The 18545-nt window shown below is 43.7% G+C and overlaps 1 protein-coding gene across 2 annotated transcripts in view; it reads left to right on the top strand.

Annotated features, from left to right (window-relative positions):
* The window catches only part of LOC147441126 (uncharacterized), a 31426-nt gene extending 15214 nt beyond the window's left edge, over window positions 1-16212 (top strand). Inside the window, exons 7-10 of one of the 2 annotated variants that reach the window (XM_086482846.1) lie at window positions 12449-12508; window positions 14315-14425; window positions 14515-14724; window positions 14879-16212. In XM_086482846.1, coding sequence (XP_086338972.1) covers window positions 12449-12508; window positions 14315-14425; window positions 14515-14724; window positions 14879-15229 — 732 coding nt within the window. In that variant the 3' untranslated portion in view covers window positions 15230-16212. The remainder of the gene's footprint in view (window positions 1-12448; window positions 12509-14314; window positions 14426-14514; window positions 14725-14878) is intronic. The other variant, XM_086482845.1, reaches the window with a different exon arrangement.
* Window positions 16213-18545: the final 2333 nt, after the last annotated feature.

The raw sequence follows: 18545 nt of genomic DNA, 5'->3' as shown, positions 1-18545 counted from the left end.
GCAAAACGCTGGCAGATCTGCAGAAAACGCTGGCTGATCTGATCTTCTTCTTGGGAGGGAGGACCTTATGCGGAAATATGTGCCTTGGACATGAAGAGCCTGTGCTTTGATACCGTGTAAGAGTGCGCGTGTGCGTGTGCGTGTGCGTGTGCGAGAGGTGGTCTACTGAGGGTCCCCATACCTGAACTCCATAGAGCATAGCTGGAGTCACTAGAGCGTCAAAAAGCCAGAGCTTTGTTCGCGGTTCCCGAAACTGAACCCGCGAACACATCCTCTCCAGTCCTCCCAAAGCTGCATATGCTCTTGTCAGTCTAGTCTTTGATGCTCTCCTTAGTAAAAACACCGGTCCCCCGAAGACTACCCCAAGATAAGCATATGCATCTGTGTACTCCACAGTCTCCTGGCCATACGTAAATGTGGGTGCCGACCCCCTAACCCACTGTGGTGTAGTGTTGAACACCATAACCTTGGTTTTCCCCAGATTGACAGACAATTTACTGTCACGAGCAAATGTATGCAAAGCATCCAAATGACGCTGCATCCCCTCTGGAGAGTCAGAAATCAACACAATATCATCAGCATACAGAAAGTTGAAACAACGGAATCCATGTCCTTGCTAGGTGAGCCTCCCTGTCTCCCTAAGGCTCTACATAGTTCGAAAACTCGTCCACATACATCCCCAAAAGAGTTGAGGATAGGGGGCATCCCTGCTTTACTCCAAAGTGGAGTGGACCATGTCAGACATACCCTCAGTGGTGCGTACCCGCCCCATCATTGTCTTGTATAGAGCCAGAATACCCCATATCTGTCCTGTAGTCTGCGTATAAGTCTGGCTCTCGGCACTGTGTCAAAAGCAACCCTCCCTGTCTCTCACACGAACAGAGGTCACCAGACTCACACGCTAGGATCTGATTCAGCTAGATACCAGGAACACATGGATACAGCCGACACAAGAGTTGGGCACGAAGATGGCCTTCTACAGAGAGCATCTATAACCGGCCCGTACAACGTAGAGGGCGGTACTATTTCAATTACCTGTTAACTTTACACAGAGCACTGAGAAGGGAAGAGAACACAGTTGCGTCCAGCGACTAGAATGTCACTGCGCACACGAGACCGACACCCTGTAGGCCCCAAAGACTGGCGCCCCTTTCGGTATTTCTTTATTCAAATTAAGGTAGACGATCCAACCACTTAGCACAAGCTTTCACAAAGCTGTCCAAACCTGGCGAGGGCTGAAAATGTAGGTTTTCGACCGGATTTCGACAGCATAACGGCGCAAAAACCCCTGTAGGTCAAAAACACCTGTCTAGGACGGATTCCCTCGATATCTGGAAGCTTTCTGGTGAGCTGTCACAGAAATTCAGCAGGCTGTAATTCTCTGTTTTTCACTGCCGGGAGCCCAAAAGCCTGTACACGCATTCCAAGGCTCTCACGAGGCTCCCCCGATGTTCCCTTGCAGTTTAGGTGCGAAACCCTAAACCTGCAGAAAAACACAGCAGGCTGTAATTCCCTGTTTCGGATCGTTTTTAGCGGAGCGAACACGCCTACGCGTGTCCCAAGGGCTTCCGCACGCAATGGGACAGTTCCCCTGTGAATTGGACGAGTTTTCACGCGAGAAAACTCTCCAAACTCGCAATCTTTCGTGATGGAACTGTGCGTACCTGTGGGGGATTAGCAATTAGCTAATCCGGTTCGTGTTCAGAAGGCTCTTGCCTTGGCAAATGCGCATAAACCCCCAGAACTGTACATAGGTCAAATGAGAAGCCCACTAGTGGGGCATAACGTACTGTACGTAGGGGAGAAAGAGAGCAGTATGTAGCGTGCGGGGCATCACTCCCGTCACCATATTGTGCATAGAGGGCAAGGTAAGCATTCCATAGCTTCTGTACCTGCTACAATCCACCTGAGGCTGAAAATGGCGCCCCCTTTGTTGATATGCAGCTCGTTTTTGCCTCCCAGAGTGGCAGAATCGCTCACAGGCTGACACGTTGCCCAGTTTTCGAGTTTGGGCTTTCCTTGCTAAAAATATCTCAACTGGTGCGTCAGTTGACTTGGCAGCAGAGCAATAGAATGTTCCCCTTGTCATTCTAGAGCTAATGACGCGAACACATTTTCTGGTCAAAAATAGCAGTTCCCTAAATTTTAGGAGATGCTTCCATGGCGTCCCTATCGGTCTCCTGACCATCATTGAAGACTACCATTTGACCACCATCTACAATGTGGGTTAATTTACTGGCCCCTTTCAACTTATAAAGTTGCAGTGACTTGACGAGTGGCCCAAATTCCAGTTTGGCGCACACGAGCTTCCATACTCATCAGAATTCAGTGCTAACTGGCCCGGGCAGTCCCTGTCTGACCGACCTAGATCCCCGATGTGAGAAACCCATTTGGCTGCAGCCGTTTCACACTAGCCATGCAATGTCCACTTGCACCTTTTCAAGGGTTTTGGGACAAACAAGTAAAAATAAAATAAATATATCTAATACTTATTTACGGAAGGCAACAGGAAAAATACACCTCCTGGTGACACACCCCACCCTTGAAATACTGCAAGCGACCTCGCTTGCATGCCAATAATACATGCAGATATCTCCTGATATCACATATATTCTATGATGGGAATCCAAGATATACATGCTTCCGGAAATGTAGCGTTGGACGATTAAACAATCCCACCAACCTGGCTACGACACATATATCAAGCATAGACGTCTTCTAGTGTACTCTTGAGCACAAACTTCTCTAGCTAAATTCTGTATGGAAAGAGTAGATACAATTGCTTAACTACTCTCTTGAGCATCATGAACCATGCTCTTGCCTTGCTCCAAAAAGGCTGCATCAAGTCACTGTGGGTTCCATTTGAAAGGCTTCAAGATACAATTGCAATAGTTGAGGTGAATCAAGCAATTCAAACTCTTCCATCCATTTGGCATCTAATGATGGATAGTTCTTGAACTTCACCAAATAGCGTCTTGCAACCTTTCCTCTAACCTTTCTTTCTTTATGTGCCAATATCTGTTCAGGAACAAGGATTTCATCCAATTCTTCCACTTCAGGTTGTTCCTCATCAAGCATATTCTCTGGCACATCACCAACAAAGGGCCTTAGAAGGCTGACATGAAAAGCATTATGTATTTTCCAACCTTCTGGTAGCTTTAACCTGTAAGCTACATCACTGATCTTTTCTGAAATCTGAAAAGGACCATAATATCGCATACTGAGCTTAGGAAACAAGCGTTCCTTGCCTTTCCTTTTCCTTAACCTGGCCTTTTCAAAGCGCAAAAGTACCCAATCACCATGTGAAAATACAAGTTTACGACGGTGACGATCAGCAGCTTTCTTTTGCTTAGCCTGAGTCTTCTCAAGAGCAATCTTTATCTTCCTGTATGTTTCATCCATATCTTGCACATGCTTGTCTCCCTCAAATATCTTGTCCTTAGTCTGCAAAATGGGCGGGACTTTCTTCCCTCCTTCCACTATCTCAAATGGTGCCTTACCTGTTGATGTATGCACAGTGTTATTGTAAGCATATTCAACCAATGGGAGATGGTGTTCCCAAGTTGCCTTGTGCTCTGAGACATAACATTTGAGTAGGTCCAAGACAGTAGAATTTGCCTCTTCTGACTGTCCATCAGTTTGCGGATGAAACGAAGAAGAGAACTTGAGCGTAGTGCCCATGTTCTCAAACAATGGCTTCCAAAAAAGACTCGTCATACGTGGATCCCTGTCACTGACAATTGACTGAGGCATCCCATGATATTTAAAGATATTGCTCATGAATATCTTGACCATGTGTTCTGGCTTTATCTTCTTCCTAACAGGAATGAAATGGGCCTGCTTACTGAACCTACAAATGATAGTCCAAATCCCATCATTTCCTGTTTGCGTCCTTGGAAGATCAAAGATAAAGTCCATTGCTATACTTTCCCATGGCCTATCAGGGATCGGCAATGGCTGCAACAATCCCGGTTGCTTTTGTCTGTCAAATTTGACTTTTTGGCATACTAAGCATGATCTTACAAATGTGTCAACATCTTGACGCAAAGCTGGCCAATAGAAGAATGCCTCAACCCCTTTCACTGTCGCATCAATTCCACGATGCCCAGCATAAGGTGGAGCATGACTTTCCATCAAAATCTTTGGCCGTAACTGTTTAGTAACGCATAACTTTCCATGCATCATGAGAAAGTCATTCTTAAGCATATAGTGCTCATGATGTTGCCCATCAACAAGCTGGTCATAGATCCTTGCAAAATCTGAATCTTCAGCATATTGTGTCTTCATTTCGTCTAGTTCACAATGGTACGGAATTGACACTACTGAAATTTGGGGCTTTCGTGACAACGCATCAGCCACCACGTTCTTTTTCCCTTGCACATGCACAATCTGAAAATGGAACATTGACAAGATGTTTGCCCATCGCATGTGCTTCTCAGACATTTCGTCTGTGTAAGAAAATATCGCAAGGTTTGATGATCCGTTTGGACAACAAAATCAGCCCCTAGCAAATAGTGTTTCCAACTAGTGAGAGCATGAATTATTGCCAGCAATTCTTTCTCATAGACTTGCAAGTTCCTTTCAGTCTTCAAAAGAATTCTGCTCTCATATGCGACTACTCGGCCATTCTGCATCAGAACTGCACCAAGACTATGGCCACACGCATCACATTGAACCACAAAAGGTTTAGAAAGATCTGGCAAAATAATTACCGGATCTGAAGTCAGCTTCTCTTTCAAGTGTTTGAACGCTAAAATTTCCTTGGCTGTCCACTTGAAAGTAACTCCTTTTCCTTGCAGTGCATGGAGTGGAGAAGCAATCTCAGCAAAATTTCGGATGAACCTCCTGTAATAGGAACATAAGCCTAGAAAGCTTCGAATGTCATGTACGGACTTCAAGTCTGGCCATGACCTAATTGCTTCCACTTTAGCGGGATCCATGCATACCCCATCCTTTGAAACAATGTGCCCAAGGAAGTGAATTTCTTGCAAAAATAACTCACTTTTCTTCGCATTGATGAGTAGCCTATTCTTACGTAGCTCATTGAAAACTGCGGTCAAGTGATCCCTATGCTCCTCTTCAGACTTTGAGTAGACAATCATGTCATCAAAGAAGGTACCCACGAAGTTTCTATGTGGTCTAAAAATTCTGTCCATCATTCTATTAAATGTGGCAGGAGCATTTGTGAGACCAAATGGCATGACAAGAAACTCATAGAGACCAAATGTTGTCCTGAACGTAGTCTTATGGACATCTTCTGGTCTAATGCGTATCTGATGATACCCGCTCTTTAGGTCTATTCTTGTAAACAATGACGCTCCCTCAAGCCGATCAAGAATGTCATCTATCCTCGGTATGGGGAACCTGTTCTTGATAGTATTCTTATTCAAGGCGCGATAGTCAATGCACATGCACCATGAACCATCCTTCTTCTGCACTAAGAGTACAGGCGAACAAAAAGGGGATGAACTGGGCTGAATCAGCCCCTTCTCTAAAAGCTCGTTGACCTGACCCATAATCTCTTTCTGCTGGGCTGCACTAACCCTGTATGGTGGTCTATTCGGTGGACTAGAACCTGGCACAAGATCTATTAGTATGATCCTCAGGTCTCTCAGGAGGTAACTCCCCTGGGAAAGAGTCCGAAAAACAATCACTGAAACCACTCAAAAAAGTTGACCTGTCTTTATCTAAGGTAGACAAATTAGATACAACTTGAGGTACTTCTTTTGCAAAGATCAAGTACGCAGAAAGATGATTCTTTATTACAGATGAAATAGCAGAAGTAGAAACAACTGGAACAGACTCGCCTTTAAGCTTTACATCAAGGACATGAGTCTTTCCTCTTATGTACAAGGGTAATCTTTTTGTTGTAAGTATCCACCATAGCATGCAACCTGTAACACCATGGGATACCCAATAACACATCACAGCCCTCAAGCGGCATAATATGAAATTCTTCCGCATCCACATAACTCTGAATGTGCAGACGAAGCTTTCCCAGAATGGGAGTAACAGGCTTTGAATGTCCTGGGCATGCCAAACCTGCTTCGCCTGTCATACCCATCTCCTCTGCACGAATGCCCAACTTTGATGCCAATTCTGGTGATATGAAATTTGCACGGGCTCCTGGATCAAAGAAAACGAGCACTGTCTGGTCTCTAACTTTGCCCCAAGCTCTGCACAGCTCCGTGGCATGTGTGTTTGGCTGATCTCCAACCAAATCTGGAACAAGTCCTGCACTCGGCTTTGGCTTCTTCCCTTTATGGTCTGACTTGTCATCCTTATCCTGTGACTTCTTCTGTGGGCACTCATTTGCAAAGTGTCCTTGTTCACAAATGTAGCATTTCTTGGCCTCCCTAAGAGCTTTCCTTTCTTGAAAAGTTTTGCCAAAAAAATGCCTTTTTTGTCCTTGTCCTCGTTCCGAAGAAGATTTAGACTGCTTCTTGGACGTATCAGCTTCTTCAGTGGAGGGCTTCTTTGCAAGAGATTCAGAAGGCTTTGCTGCAACATTGCCCTTGGCTGAAAACTGTTTGCCTTGGGCCCCTTTCTTGTGGCTATTAAATCCATCGGAATCTCCCTTCGACAGATTGTTGGCCACTCTTGCATTCTCTATCAATTGAAACATATTCATGACAGTAGTCTTTGTGCAATAGTTCCTGATTTTCTTGGGCAATCCGCAACAGTACTTCTCAATGTGTTCTGACAAAGGCACAAACCTGTAAGAGGTGACTGGCAACACTGCGGCTCAAAACTGTTTATTTTACTCTTCCAAATTCGCACACTGTTTAGCATTCAACTCGTGCCATTCTGTCATCACATCCACTTCAAAAGTGTTTGTCAACCATGCAAGCGCAAAAAGTTGTTTGAATTGGACCCATGTTGTTGGGGCTTGACCTTGGTTCAACAATGCGGTCCACCATTGAAGCGCATTCCCTTTCAAGAAAGTGGCAGTCTTGCGTATCTTTGAAGATTCCGTGAAGTTGCCTCCAGCATAAGCTGCATCGAACTGCTGTATGAAGGTCAAAGCCTTTAATTGGTCCTCAGTTCCTCTGAAAGTTTCAAACTTCACTCCCTGCCCAGCTTCCTTGTAATCCTTAGGCTGACTCAAAGGAGCCACATTATCATAAATAGGTGCCTGTAACAGTGGTGCTCCATGAGTGTTCATTCCAGCACTCGCATCAACTGTTTTCCCTGTCATATCTGCATTTTGTACGTATGGCTGCGAAAAACCAGCCATACCAAATTGTGTTCCAGGCACTCGAAACTGGCCATAGGCACCTTGAAAACCAGGTTAGACACCCATGTTCGCGTACATAGGGTTACCCATGCCTGTTTGCATTGTCCCGAACACATTCCCTGGCATATAACCTGTGGAAGGTCCAGCCATAGCTTGAAACACTGAACCACCTCCAAAATAACCAGGATAAGTATTAGGTAATGGAAGGGTCTGATGCATAGCCTGTTCATTGCTCCCTTGACCATTCACAAACGGTTCCTGTCCAGCTAAAGCAAGTTGCTTTGGATCATTGGACACCGCTAGTTGCTCAACCACATGGGCTTTCCCTCGAGCATCATGAGTCCTGTGCGCATTGGAAATCTCCTTTTCCTGCAACGGCTCAGTCATGCCCTGTGTAGGAGGCTGAAAACCCTGTGTCGGAGCCTGTAAGAATTCCTGCATCCTTGGGTTGTTAGCCAACTGCTGAAACATGTCCATGCAACAACGCAGTTGAGTTCTAAACAACCTGTCCTCTTCTTGAAGAGTTGAAAAAATTTTCTCTGTGGCATGTGAGGAAGATCCCTCTTCATCAGGTACTTGGTCTCTCTTCTCTGCCATATCGACAAGCTCTGTGTTGCTTTCACCCACAACAATCCACGCTGCACTTTTTGAAGAAAAAGTGACTATCCCGTCGATGGAACCATATAACCGGCCCGTACAACATAGAGGGCGGTACTATTTCAATTACCTGTTAACTTTACACAGAGCACTGAGAAGGGAAGAGAACACAGTTGCGTCCAGCGACTAGAATGTCACTGCGCACACGAGACCGACACCCTGTAGGCCCCAAAGACTGGCGCCCCGTTCGGTATTTCTTTATTCAAATTAAGGTAGACGATCCGACCACTTAGCACAAGCTTTCACAAAGCTGTCCAAACCTGGCGAGGGCTGAAAACGCAGGTTTTCGACCGGATTTCGACAGCATAACGGCGCAAAAACCCCTGTAGGTCAAAAACACCTGTCTAGGACGGATTCCCTCGATATCTGGAAGCTTTCTGGTGAGCTGTCACAGAAATTCAGCAGGCTATAATTCTCTGTTTTTCACTGCCGGGAGCCCAAAAGCCTGTACACGCATCCCAAGGCTCTCACGAGGCTCCCCCGATGTTCCCTTGCAGTTTAGGTGCGAAACCCTAAACCTGCAGAAAAACACAACAGGCTGTAATTCCCTGTTTCGGATCGTTTTTAGCGGAGCGAACACGCCTACGCGTGTCCCAAGGGCTTCCGCACGCAATGGGACAGTTCCCCTGTGAATTGGATGAGTTTTCACGCGAGAAAACTCTCCAAACTCTCAATCTTTCGTGATGGAACTGTGCGTACCTATGGGGGATTAGCAATTAGCTAATCTGGTTCCTGTTCAGAAGGCTCTTGCCTTGGCAAACGCGCATAAACCCCCAGAACTGTACATAGGTCAAATGAGAAGCCCACTAGTGGGGCATAACGTACTGTACGTAGGGGAGAAAGAGAGCAGTATGTAGCATGCGGGGCATCACTCCCGTCACCATACTGTGCATAGAGGGCAAGGTAAGCATTCCATAGCTTCTGTACGTGCTACAATCCACCTGAGGCTGAAAATGGCGCCCCCTTTGTTGATATGCAGCTCGTTTTTGCCTCCCAGAGTGGCAGAATCGCTCACAGGCTGACACGTTGCCCAGTTTCCGAGTTTGGGCTTTCCCTGCTAAAAATATCTCAATTGGTGCGTCAGTTGACTTGGCAGCAGAGCAATAGAATGTTCCCCTTGTCATTCTAGAGCTAATGACGCGAACACATTTTCTGGTCAAAAATAGCAGTTCCCTAAATTTTAGGAAATGCTTCCATGGCGTCCCTATTGGTCTCCTGACCATCATTGAAGACTACCATTTGACCACCATCTACAATGTGGGTTAATTTACTGGCCCCTTTCAACTTATAAAGTTGCAGTGACGTGACGAGTGGCCCAAATTCCAGTTTGGCGCACACGAGCTTCCATACTCATCAGAATTCAGTGTTAACTGGCCCGGGTAGTCCTTGTCTGACCGACCTAGATCCGCGATGTGAGAAACCCATTTGGCTGCAGCCGTTTCACATTGGCCATGCAATGTCCACTTGCACCTTTTCAAGGGTTTTGGGACAAACAAGTAAAAATAAAATAAATATATCTAATACTTATTTACGGAAGGCAACAGGAAAAATACACCTCCTGGTGACAGCATCTTCTCCAACTCACGGAGGATGGCTTTGTGACTAGGCCTGCATACATGGATACACACTTATCTCATGGGATAAGATGTGCTATTAAGCAGATACGCACATCCTCACATCAACTCCAGATCGAGACTGGCCGTTTTCGAGGGGTGCTAGCAAGGGCCAGGATATGTCACCTATGTAACTTAGAGCCGGAGACAGAGCTGCGCTACACATGTCACTGCCCGGCGTACTATGAGATACGTGGCCGCTTCCACTGCCTGTTCAGAGAAGGTTTCGGACCTTTTTCTAGAATCACGAGATACAAGGATCAAAGATGTCTCGGATTGCTCGTGCTAGAGCTGCGCAGACTTAGGGAGAGCTTGCTGAGGACATCAGGGGAAAGAAAGTCTTAGAGACGAAACACAGATTACTTTACGCCAGCCAAGGAGAGCCAATAGAGCAGTCATTATAGTAGATCTTAGAGCCTAATGATACTAGAGGTACGTTGCTTGACTGAGCCACTGAGCTTGGCAGATCCAGACGCCCACGATCTCGGGGGGTCTCCCACTACCGACGAAGGCTGCAACAGAAGATACAGATCACTTTAGCTCGACATGCAAGACGTCCAACCAAAGTACTAACCATGGAGGAGGTCGATGAGATCCAATAGTGACCGATGAGAGATTTCATTTGAACCCCCCCCCCCCCCCCCCCCCCCACACACACACACACCCCTCTCCTATTCCTTTGTCCTTAGTGTTTTAGTGTCAGTTCTTTGTAACTCTGTAATTTCCGTACTCAGACATGGTATCAGATTCACCAGTTGTAACTTTTTGGTCTCATAGGTGATTTTGGCCTCTTGAAGACATTAATATAACATTTCATTTCATTTCATTTCTCTCTCTCTCCATGTGTGTGTGTTTGTATTCAGACCTCATCTCTTTGACTCTCTCAAGTATCTAAAAGGAAGCATCAATAACACAAAGTTATATTCATTAACACAAGCAAAGAAAAAAGGATTATGAAAGTGTGATTGCTCGATTCTACTTTTTCTTTCAATTCTATCGCATATGGCATTGGTATCAGAGCTTTGATTTTGCACTAATCATTTGATCATTGAGATTTCTTTTCTCTCTTGTTTGAGTGTGTTTGAAAATTTCGCCCAAGGACATTTCTCTCACCCAGGGATTTGCAAGAGTTGCCATTGGGCATAGATAGGGTCGTGCACCTTGAGCATAGGAAACACAAACACTGTAAACTGGGGTTTGCAGTTGTGTTGTGCTTGTGAGAGGGTAGTTGCCTGATGGGAGCACTAGTTTATCTTTACATATTGAGGTCTTGCATGATTATTTGCAATGATAACTTCTTGAGCATGATAGGATCATATGGTTGTAGATATGCATTGGAAACATGAAGACGTTGATTGCAAGAATCAGGTTTTGTTAGTAGTAGCCTATGACGACAAAGAAAGGCAACATCAAAGTCAGTGCATCCACTTTGAAGTCTTAGCACTGTTTGGACAACCATCTCTCCCATCCTTGGAGACATCCATCTATTTAGTAGAGGCATTGGATCATCATTGATCTTTATGCACCATTTGTAACACATTGGATCCACACCATGTGCATCTTCTTAACAATTGGGAGCCATCAATCCGGAGCCAAGGGGTTCAAGAATTTGAGGCAACCACTGTGGCAGTTCACAGGCATCGTGAACCTACATACGCAGTCACACCTGTTGTAGAAACAAGGATTTATCTAGAGCTTCGATCATCCGACAATCGAAGGCCCAAGATGAGCCTCTATCTTTGAAGAGTTTAACTTGGCGGTTTCAGAGACATTACAGGTAAGCCAAAGGAGGTGTCCATCTTCGTCATCTATTGGGCATTGCTCATACCTCCCAAGCTGAGAGGTTCTGCCAGCTTTGCACAAAGAGGGTGACTGAGGACGAGAAGCACTTCGTCTACAGACGAAAAGCATATGAGAGTATCAAAGACAGATATGGGCTCTTTTTACAGGACAATCCACCCTACGACAGATCATGGAGTCCAGAGATCAGCACGAGTTTGGTTGTTTTCTAGTGGAGATACATACACACATTGAAACTGTTGGCACCTGTAGTGACATTGGAGGATGGTTGACAGTCACAGCTTGCAGACTTCTTCCAGAGGACCACAATCCTACTGCCACCCGTCACACAAAGGCTGAGATGGTCAGAACTAGGAGACTCCATCGCATACAGCTCCAGGAGATCTAAACTCGCCACCACAAGGCAGCCCAAGAGAGATTTGCACAGATGATGGCAGACCCCACGTAACCCTTGCACCAAACCCACCCATTGTAGACAGAAAAGCTTTGCAGCCTGAGCATCTGTTAGAAAGTGGAGTTTGGTGTTTATTACCTTGTTAATGAGGACATAAATATCTTTAGCTGTATAAGTCGACGTGCAAGTCAGAAAGGGGGACTGGAGGGGTCCTAGTAGCCTACTCAATTAAGGACATAAATATCTTTAGCTGCATGTCTCATTGTCCAGGCGAGTACTAAGAATAGTCAATGAGTATGTCGAAGGGGTCCTAGTAGCCTACTCACTTAAGAAAGGGGGCTGGAGGGGTCCTAGTAGCCTACTTAATTAAGAAAGGGGGCTGGAGGGGTCCTAGATACATGAACCTCCAGCTTGAAGTCAAAGATGTAGCTTGAGAGCCTGGTCTGTCAGAAGGTTATTTGAAGTGGTGGGCTGACGGGTTCTTTGCTTTTGGATGGCTATTTGATGGGCTGCTTGTAGTACTGTGAGCCATTTTTGTTTGTGTCTGCAGGTTTCTATGCTTAAATGAGTGTAGTATCTATCCATGCCCGACCTCAAAACCAAATCCTTGCCTGCAAAACTGGATCAATACTATTATCAACTTAACAAAATTGAATCCTTTGCCTGAAACAGCTATTTTTAATTCTCATTTTAAACTTCTAATACTATGGTTTTGATTGAAAATGGTGAAAATTGCAATTGATGCAGATAAAGGAGCAAGGGGTACCTTTTTCGCTAAAGGGCAGCCCACATTGGATGGCTCCTGAGGTAAACATAAAACAGAGCACTCAAAGATCATCTCTTATTTTTATCCACAGATTGCATCCATGGATATTAAAATTGTACAATCTCGTTGTACTAAACTCTCTAACAATTTTTTATTTCGAGAAACCCCTGCCCCATCCTGTGCCATTCCCTCCGGAGCCTTGACCTTGAAAAGTTTATTTTTGTTGCTTCGATGCAATGTGCTATAGTCTCCAATATCTCTCTGGTGATGCAATGAATGTGGGGTTTAAGCTTCCCTTGTTTTTTCTTTGTGCTTTCATTACTATATGTATATGAATGTGATTCATCATGCAGGATGGAATATGCCTTAAATACCTTCACTTTTTTTTCCTGGAAGAAAATCGATTACTATCTGCTCAAAAGCTGCAAACCTTTCTTTGTTTGATATGATTCAAGAAAGGGAATTTCACCCCAGACTCAAATGACACAGGCTAGATCACACAATAAGGGCACAGAAAGTAAAGCAGGCTGCTGGTAGTGCAGTTGGATGTTTGGCTAGTCCCTGGCTTTATTACTGCATGACGTATCATGGTACTGTATCACAAGGAAAATTTTCGTGCTGATTATCAAACATTAGCTATACCCTTGCAAATGTCCTCTGGTCTCCCAGAAGGCAAATAAATAATCATTTCTCGGTGCCAAAAGGTATTTCATTGCTGAATCTCAAGATTAGTAGGACCTCCTTCATATGCTCTTAATCAGACAGTTTTGTCTTTGCATAGCTGCATTCTCCCATCAAGTTGAACCAGTACTTAAAGCTGAAATCACACAGGCAATCGTTTAGTTAAAGCCGTTGGGTAGGGTTCTCTGGTTGATGTGCTACCTGGACTTCAGCTTGCAATGGCACGATGCCTACCTCTACGCCCACCCTTGAGCTTAATGGGAATGCTATAGTACTTTGTCAGTAAACATAGTTTACCCACTGAGTGGCAGAAAAAAGAGAGGACTTTAGAACATGGGTAATGGAGTCTCACATCATGTGCTGCTACCCCAAGCTCTGCCTGAAAAACAAGGCCTCTGACAAGTTCGTTTTGATTAGAGGATCAAAATGTTTTTGTAGCAAATTTCAATGCCACCTGCGAAGGGTGACCCTCAAAAGAGATGCTACTCTAGTCATAATGGGAAACGCCTGATGCATATGTTATGGAACTGTGTTGATGAATGGGAATTCCCTTGAAGGTGGTGAGGCATCATGCAGAGTGCAGTTGACCAGGCGTAGGGTTCTGCTGCAGTTTCTGGGGTGTCAACATGAGCTTTTGAGAGGCAGAGGTATGGTGCCAGGGTACTTCTGTGCAGGATTCTCACCTTGGGAGAGATTTCCTTGCGTCATTGTGGCCAATATTGTGTGTGGTCTATCTGTCCATTGTATCTTCCAAGTTTTATCCAATTTGTCGACCTGACTAATGGTTCTAGGATGCAGCAAGCTCAAATGCGTTGTGTGTGCTAATCTTTTGTATCTCTTGCTGCCAGAAAGGAGATCAATGTAGATGTGCGTACTATTTTGAATACTTTTCACAATGCTAGGCTTTAGTATCCCGTGGAAGACCCTGGACGGGCTTTGTCCAGTATGCTACTGAGAAAAGAGGAGAGAGAGTTGAGCAGAATCGAGGCTATTAGGGCACTACTGTCAGTAGCTCCTTGGAGAACCGTATTTTAAACTATGTGGAGTCAAATCATGTTTCTAATCAAATATTGTGAAAGGTTCAGGCATCATTCTGTGAGGCAAAGCCAGGTAGAATACATTGAAGGCCTGTGATATATTTTTCTTAACATTGTAGAATATTGCAGGTTATAATGGCAACAAATACGGGCTATGAATATGCTGTAGACATTTGGAGCCTTGGCTGCACAGTCATAGAGATGGTCACAGGGAGGCCTCCTTGGTGTGATCTTGAAGCTGTGAGTTTGTTTATGATTGAATATAATTTGAGATTTTTTTGGTGTTTGCCCACCATTTCGTCTAAACACATGACTTTTTACTGAATCAGGCAGCAGCTATGTTCAAGGTTACCAAAGTAGGTGCACCTCCCATCCCTGAGAGTTTATCTGCTGAGGGGAAGTCTTTCCTCAGGCTTTGTTTGCAAAGAAATCCTGCAGATCGTCCTACAGCAAGTGCTCTGTTGGAACATCCATTTGTCAAGATTCAAAGTGACTCCCATCATAATGCAGTACATGCATTTGATGTAGTGAACAGTATGGTAAGTAAAGAAGACATGACGGCTTACAAATCTTAGCCATAGAACTCATATTGTCAAATATGATGTGAATATGTCTAGTTCTTTCTCTATCAAACAGTAGGAATATGGAGAAGTTCGTGCTGCCTCATCCACGTTGTCTTCTGTTGGTTTGCAGGCCTCTTTAAGTGCCCCATCTTCACCACGGTCATCATACAGACCTGCGTATGAGCTAAAAAGTGCCCAACCAGGTCCTCAAAGAGGTCCTCCTGTCGGAAATGTAGAACACAGCAATTATCCTGCAAATTTTCCTGTATCACCCCATAGAAGGTCTGGCAAGCCGAAGGCAAAGATCCCGCCTGCCAGCCCAAGGCGAAGTAATGAATTTTCTCAAACCCAAGCTCGGCCTTCTTTGAGTGCTCCTGTCTCACCGAAGTCACGGCATGGATATGGGGATTTGTATCCAACTCGTTCTGCCGATATCCTGGCTGGATACCCAACACCTTTTTCTGCTAGCAGGGGAACTTAAAGCATACATATCTAGAAAACCTCTTCACTTTATGTATGAGTAAAATAGGCAAGCTACCCTTAAAAGGAGGCGAATTGGCAGGTCAAAATCTTTGTGCGAATCAGAGCGAGAAACGTACAAAAGAGCTGGAGAATTCTTCTGCAGATTATGGTGAGTTTGAGGTTCTGATTTGGGATGCATGAAAATTGGCAAATTAATGCAGTTCAAGGCCAGGAATCAATCATCAAGGGGCCCGCTGGCCGACATGCGACTATATAATATGAAGCTTAAAGTGGCAGTCTACAAGTCGTAGAGTCTGCTGTGAGATCGATGTTGCACTCATCAATAGTGCTTTTCAAATTGCAAAAGCACACTCTCCTGTTGCTGATCTCCAAGCAAATGTATGGATGTTGCAGCTACAGACGTCTCCTGATGAAATCCTCTTCATAATGTACTACTGCCCAAGAAGCTTATATTAGCGAGGCTTTCCACCAATTTGCAGTTCAAGTTAAGGGAGATCAGAAGAAAGACACGACCTCAAAGACGAAGTATTTCGGAGGCTTCTTGTGGTTATGCATAGGCAGCATCATCTTTGCCATTGGCAGCAGCATCATTTTACTTCAATGTTGTTGTAAAGACCAAAAGGTCAGGTGTGAATTTACAGTTACTGTCTATTGTCAATCTGAACAAATAGTAAGCCAGTAATTTGGTGTTGTATAGTGGGAATATATTTTTTCTTACAAATAGCAAAATTCTCATGGATTATTTAATACCCAACCTACGCATTTCAATCAAATTGACAATCAAAGGTTAACCTTGGGAATAGTCATTTGTTGGTTCCCATGTCTATTGCGCCCTTGTGTATGTTTTTTGCAAGACGGCAGCAATTGCCAGTATGCAAACAAAAAGTTTTGGAACCATGGCTAGTTGAGCTTTTATTGAAACTATCAAGCTTGGTAGCAAAATTGGCACCAGGAATGAAAAGTCTCCAAGTTAAAAGGCTCTGTGGTTTCTATATTTAACTTCGTATTTTTTTTATAAAAAGGGGCCGGAGCACGACCGTGCTTCTTTTCTTTTTATTTTCCTACTCTTTTCTTTTTATTAGAGTTTCATTGCTCTATGGATGTATTGAATTTAGCTCTTTTAGAAGCCATCAGGAGAGTATAGTTAAATGTTCACTCTATGGAAAGGTAAGCAATAGACATCATTACTTAAGAAACAAATTTTCAAGTGGGAAAAGGGACTAGTGAGAGTGCACATTTGTACCGTGATAGATGGCTTGCTTTACAAAATATGTGAGACTTTAACTTTGGCCTTCCCTTAAGGTAATGTTATGCACCCTTGAAAGTAAGCCCACTTCGCTCCTTATTTTGTTGAAAGGATTTTTGTTTATTTGAAAATTGTGAGCACTTACTGCCTAGAGATACATCACTATGGAGCTTACATTTCTTATATTTTGATTACTGAGGAGTATGCCATTGGGAAGCAAATTTGGTCATTCCACATCCACACAATCACTCAATCCATTGGACTACATGTTTTGGGGAGACAATCAACATAAAATTGATCATGGGTAGAGCTATATGTTTGTCCAAGATGAAGCAAGGGTGTATTCTTTTTACCACATCATTTGTGGCGCTCATCAATAAGAAAGAGGCCTGTTTTTTAATAAGAAACACTATGGTATCCTTATTTACCTATGTGTTCTCTTGCATAGTCAAAGTGTGGACGATGATAAAGAGCTTTTACAAACGATATTGTCAACTCTTCACTCTTGATTTAACCCCTATTAAAGTCCTCGCTCTTCATCGACTCCTCGAAGCTTAACATGTCTTTTAAGACTCTCTCATGCGAATGGAAATGTACACATGAAGGCATAAGGCTAGATATAGGGAACATCAGTCGATTTTGACCCAACAGAAGTCAGCAATTTGGATGCCAAAAACACATTGCAAAGGGGACATGTCTTACTTTCTTTAATACAAACAAGTAGACAACCAAAGGTAAACTTTTAGTAATGGTGAATAAAGGACTGTTTAGATAACACCAAAGTCTTTCAGGCATTGATTCATGCTAGTGAAGTGTAGAATTTATTCTTGTTAATAGAGCACCATTGTTATGATGCTCTCTTGGTCATTTGCTGCAAACATTTTGTTCCTCACCATGACATTGTGAAACTAGGGCTTGCTTCACAATCCATGAAAATTTGAAGCCCTTGTCAAAAGTTTTAGCTTCATCACATTACCCTTAGGGCATGGGAGGCATCCTAGAGGCTATTCCCAACAATTGATACACAATCTCTCAATCCATGCAAGCATATGATGACAAGATGTGATCTACCTTTACAACACATGGAGAAGTAGTACACCACCTTTGCTCACAAAGGTCCAAAAGTGGGGGGAATTTCCTATCGTATCGGGTCTTAGTGTTAGGAGGATAAGTAACACTAGCATTCATGGTGTGTGTGTGTGTGTGTGTGTGTGTGTGTGTGTGCAATTGAGAAGATAGAGAGACACAATATAGATTCAAACTATATTAGTTGATTTTGCATTCTAGTAATCTTGAATATGAGATTACAAGGGCTTCTTTTATAGGCATAGACACATGGTTGTCACCTCTTATTTACACACTACTCTTGCTTGCATAATGGCTCATCATTGCATTCTCACATACTGCTCATGCCTAGAGCTTACATGGAATCATATTCATCATCCTACTTGTCATCCTAAAGTGCTCATTCATTCATCTCATGCTTTTTCATACCACCTAGAGGAGGGTTCACAAAGAAGGTTAGGGTCGTCGACGAAAGCCAACCTAGTTGTTAAGAAAATTTCATATTTTTTAGATGGAATTTATTGCAAGATTCTTTGCATTCCAACTATATTACATTGATTAGTGTTATCTAGTTGAGACAATTCGCTTCCACATTGTAACCTAATTGGTCATACACTACATGTGAACACGATGACCATAGTATAAAGGTCAATGCAATGCTATTTTTCTCAATCTAGAGCATCTAGCTGCAAGTTTTGTCAAGGGTATTTTGATCCACTTGTCTTAATCTACTTATCGATGCCCAAAATTGGTTGATTTTTTATTGACTTGCGAAATTCGTTGAGAGTCTACCTGTGGTGATTAGATTTCACCTGTTAGTTTTCATCTATACATCCATATTACTTCTAGGCAGGATACTAGTAGAGATGTGTGACGCTTGAGGTAGCTAGAGATATGGAATACATTTTTAGGGATTCTTTTAAACAGTTAAGTTGTGGTTCCTTGTGTTTGCTTTAAATTTGAGTGAGTTAGACTTCAATTTAAACAGCTTTGGACGCCTTAT

The sequence above is a fragment of the Adiantum capillus-veneris genome, chromosome 15, assembly GCF_014529385.1.
Source record: "Adiantum capillus-veneris isolate H3 chromosome 15, ASM1452938v2, whole genome shotgun sequence".
NCBI classification, from domain to species: Eukaryota; Viridiplantae; Streptophyta; class Polypodiopsida; order Polypodiales; family Pteridaceae; genus Adiantum; species Adiantum capillus-veneris.
Note: the sequence above shows the minus strand (reverse complement) of the source record. Positions and strands in the feature narration are given on the sequence as shown.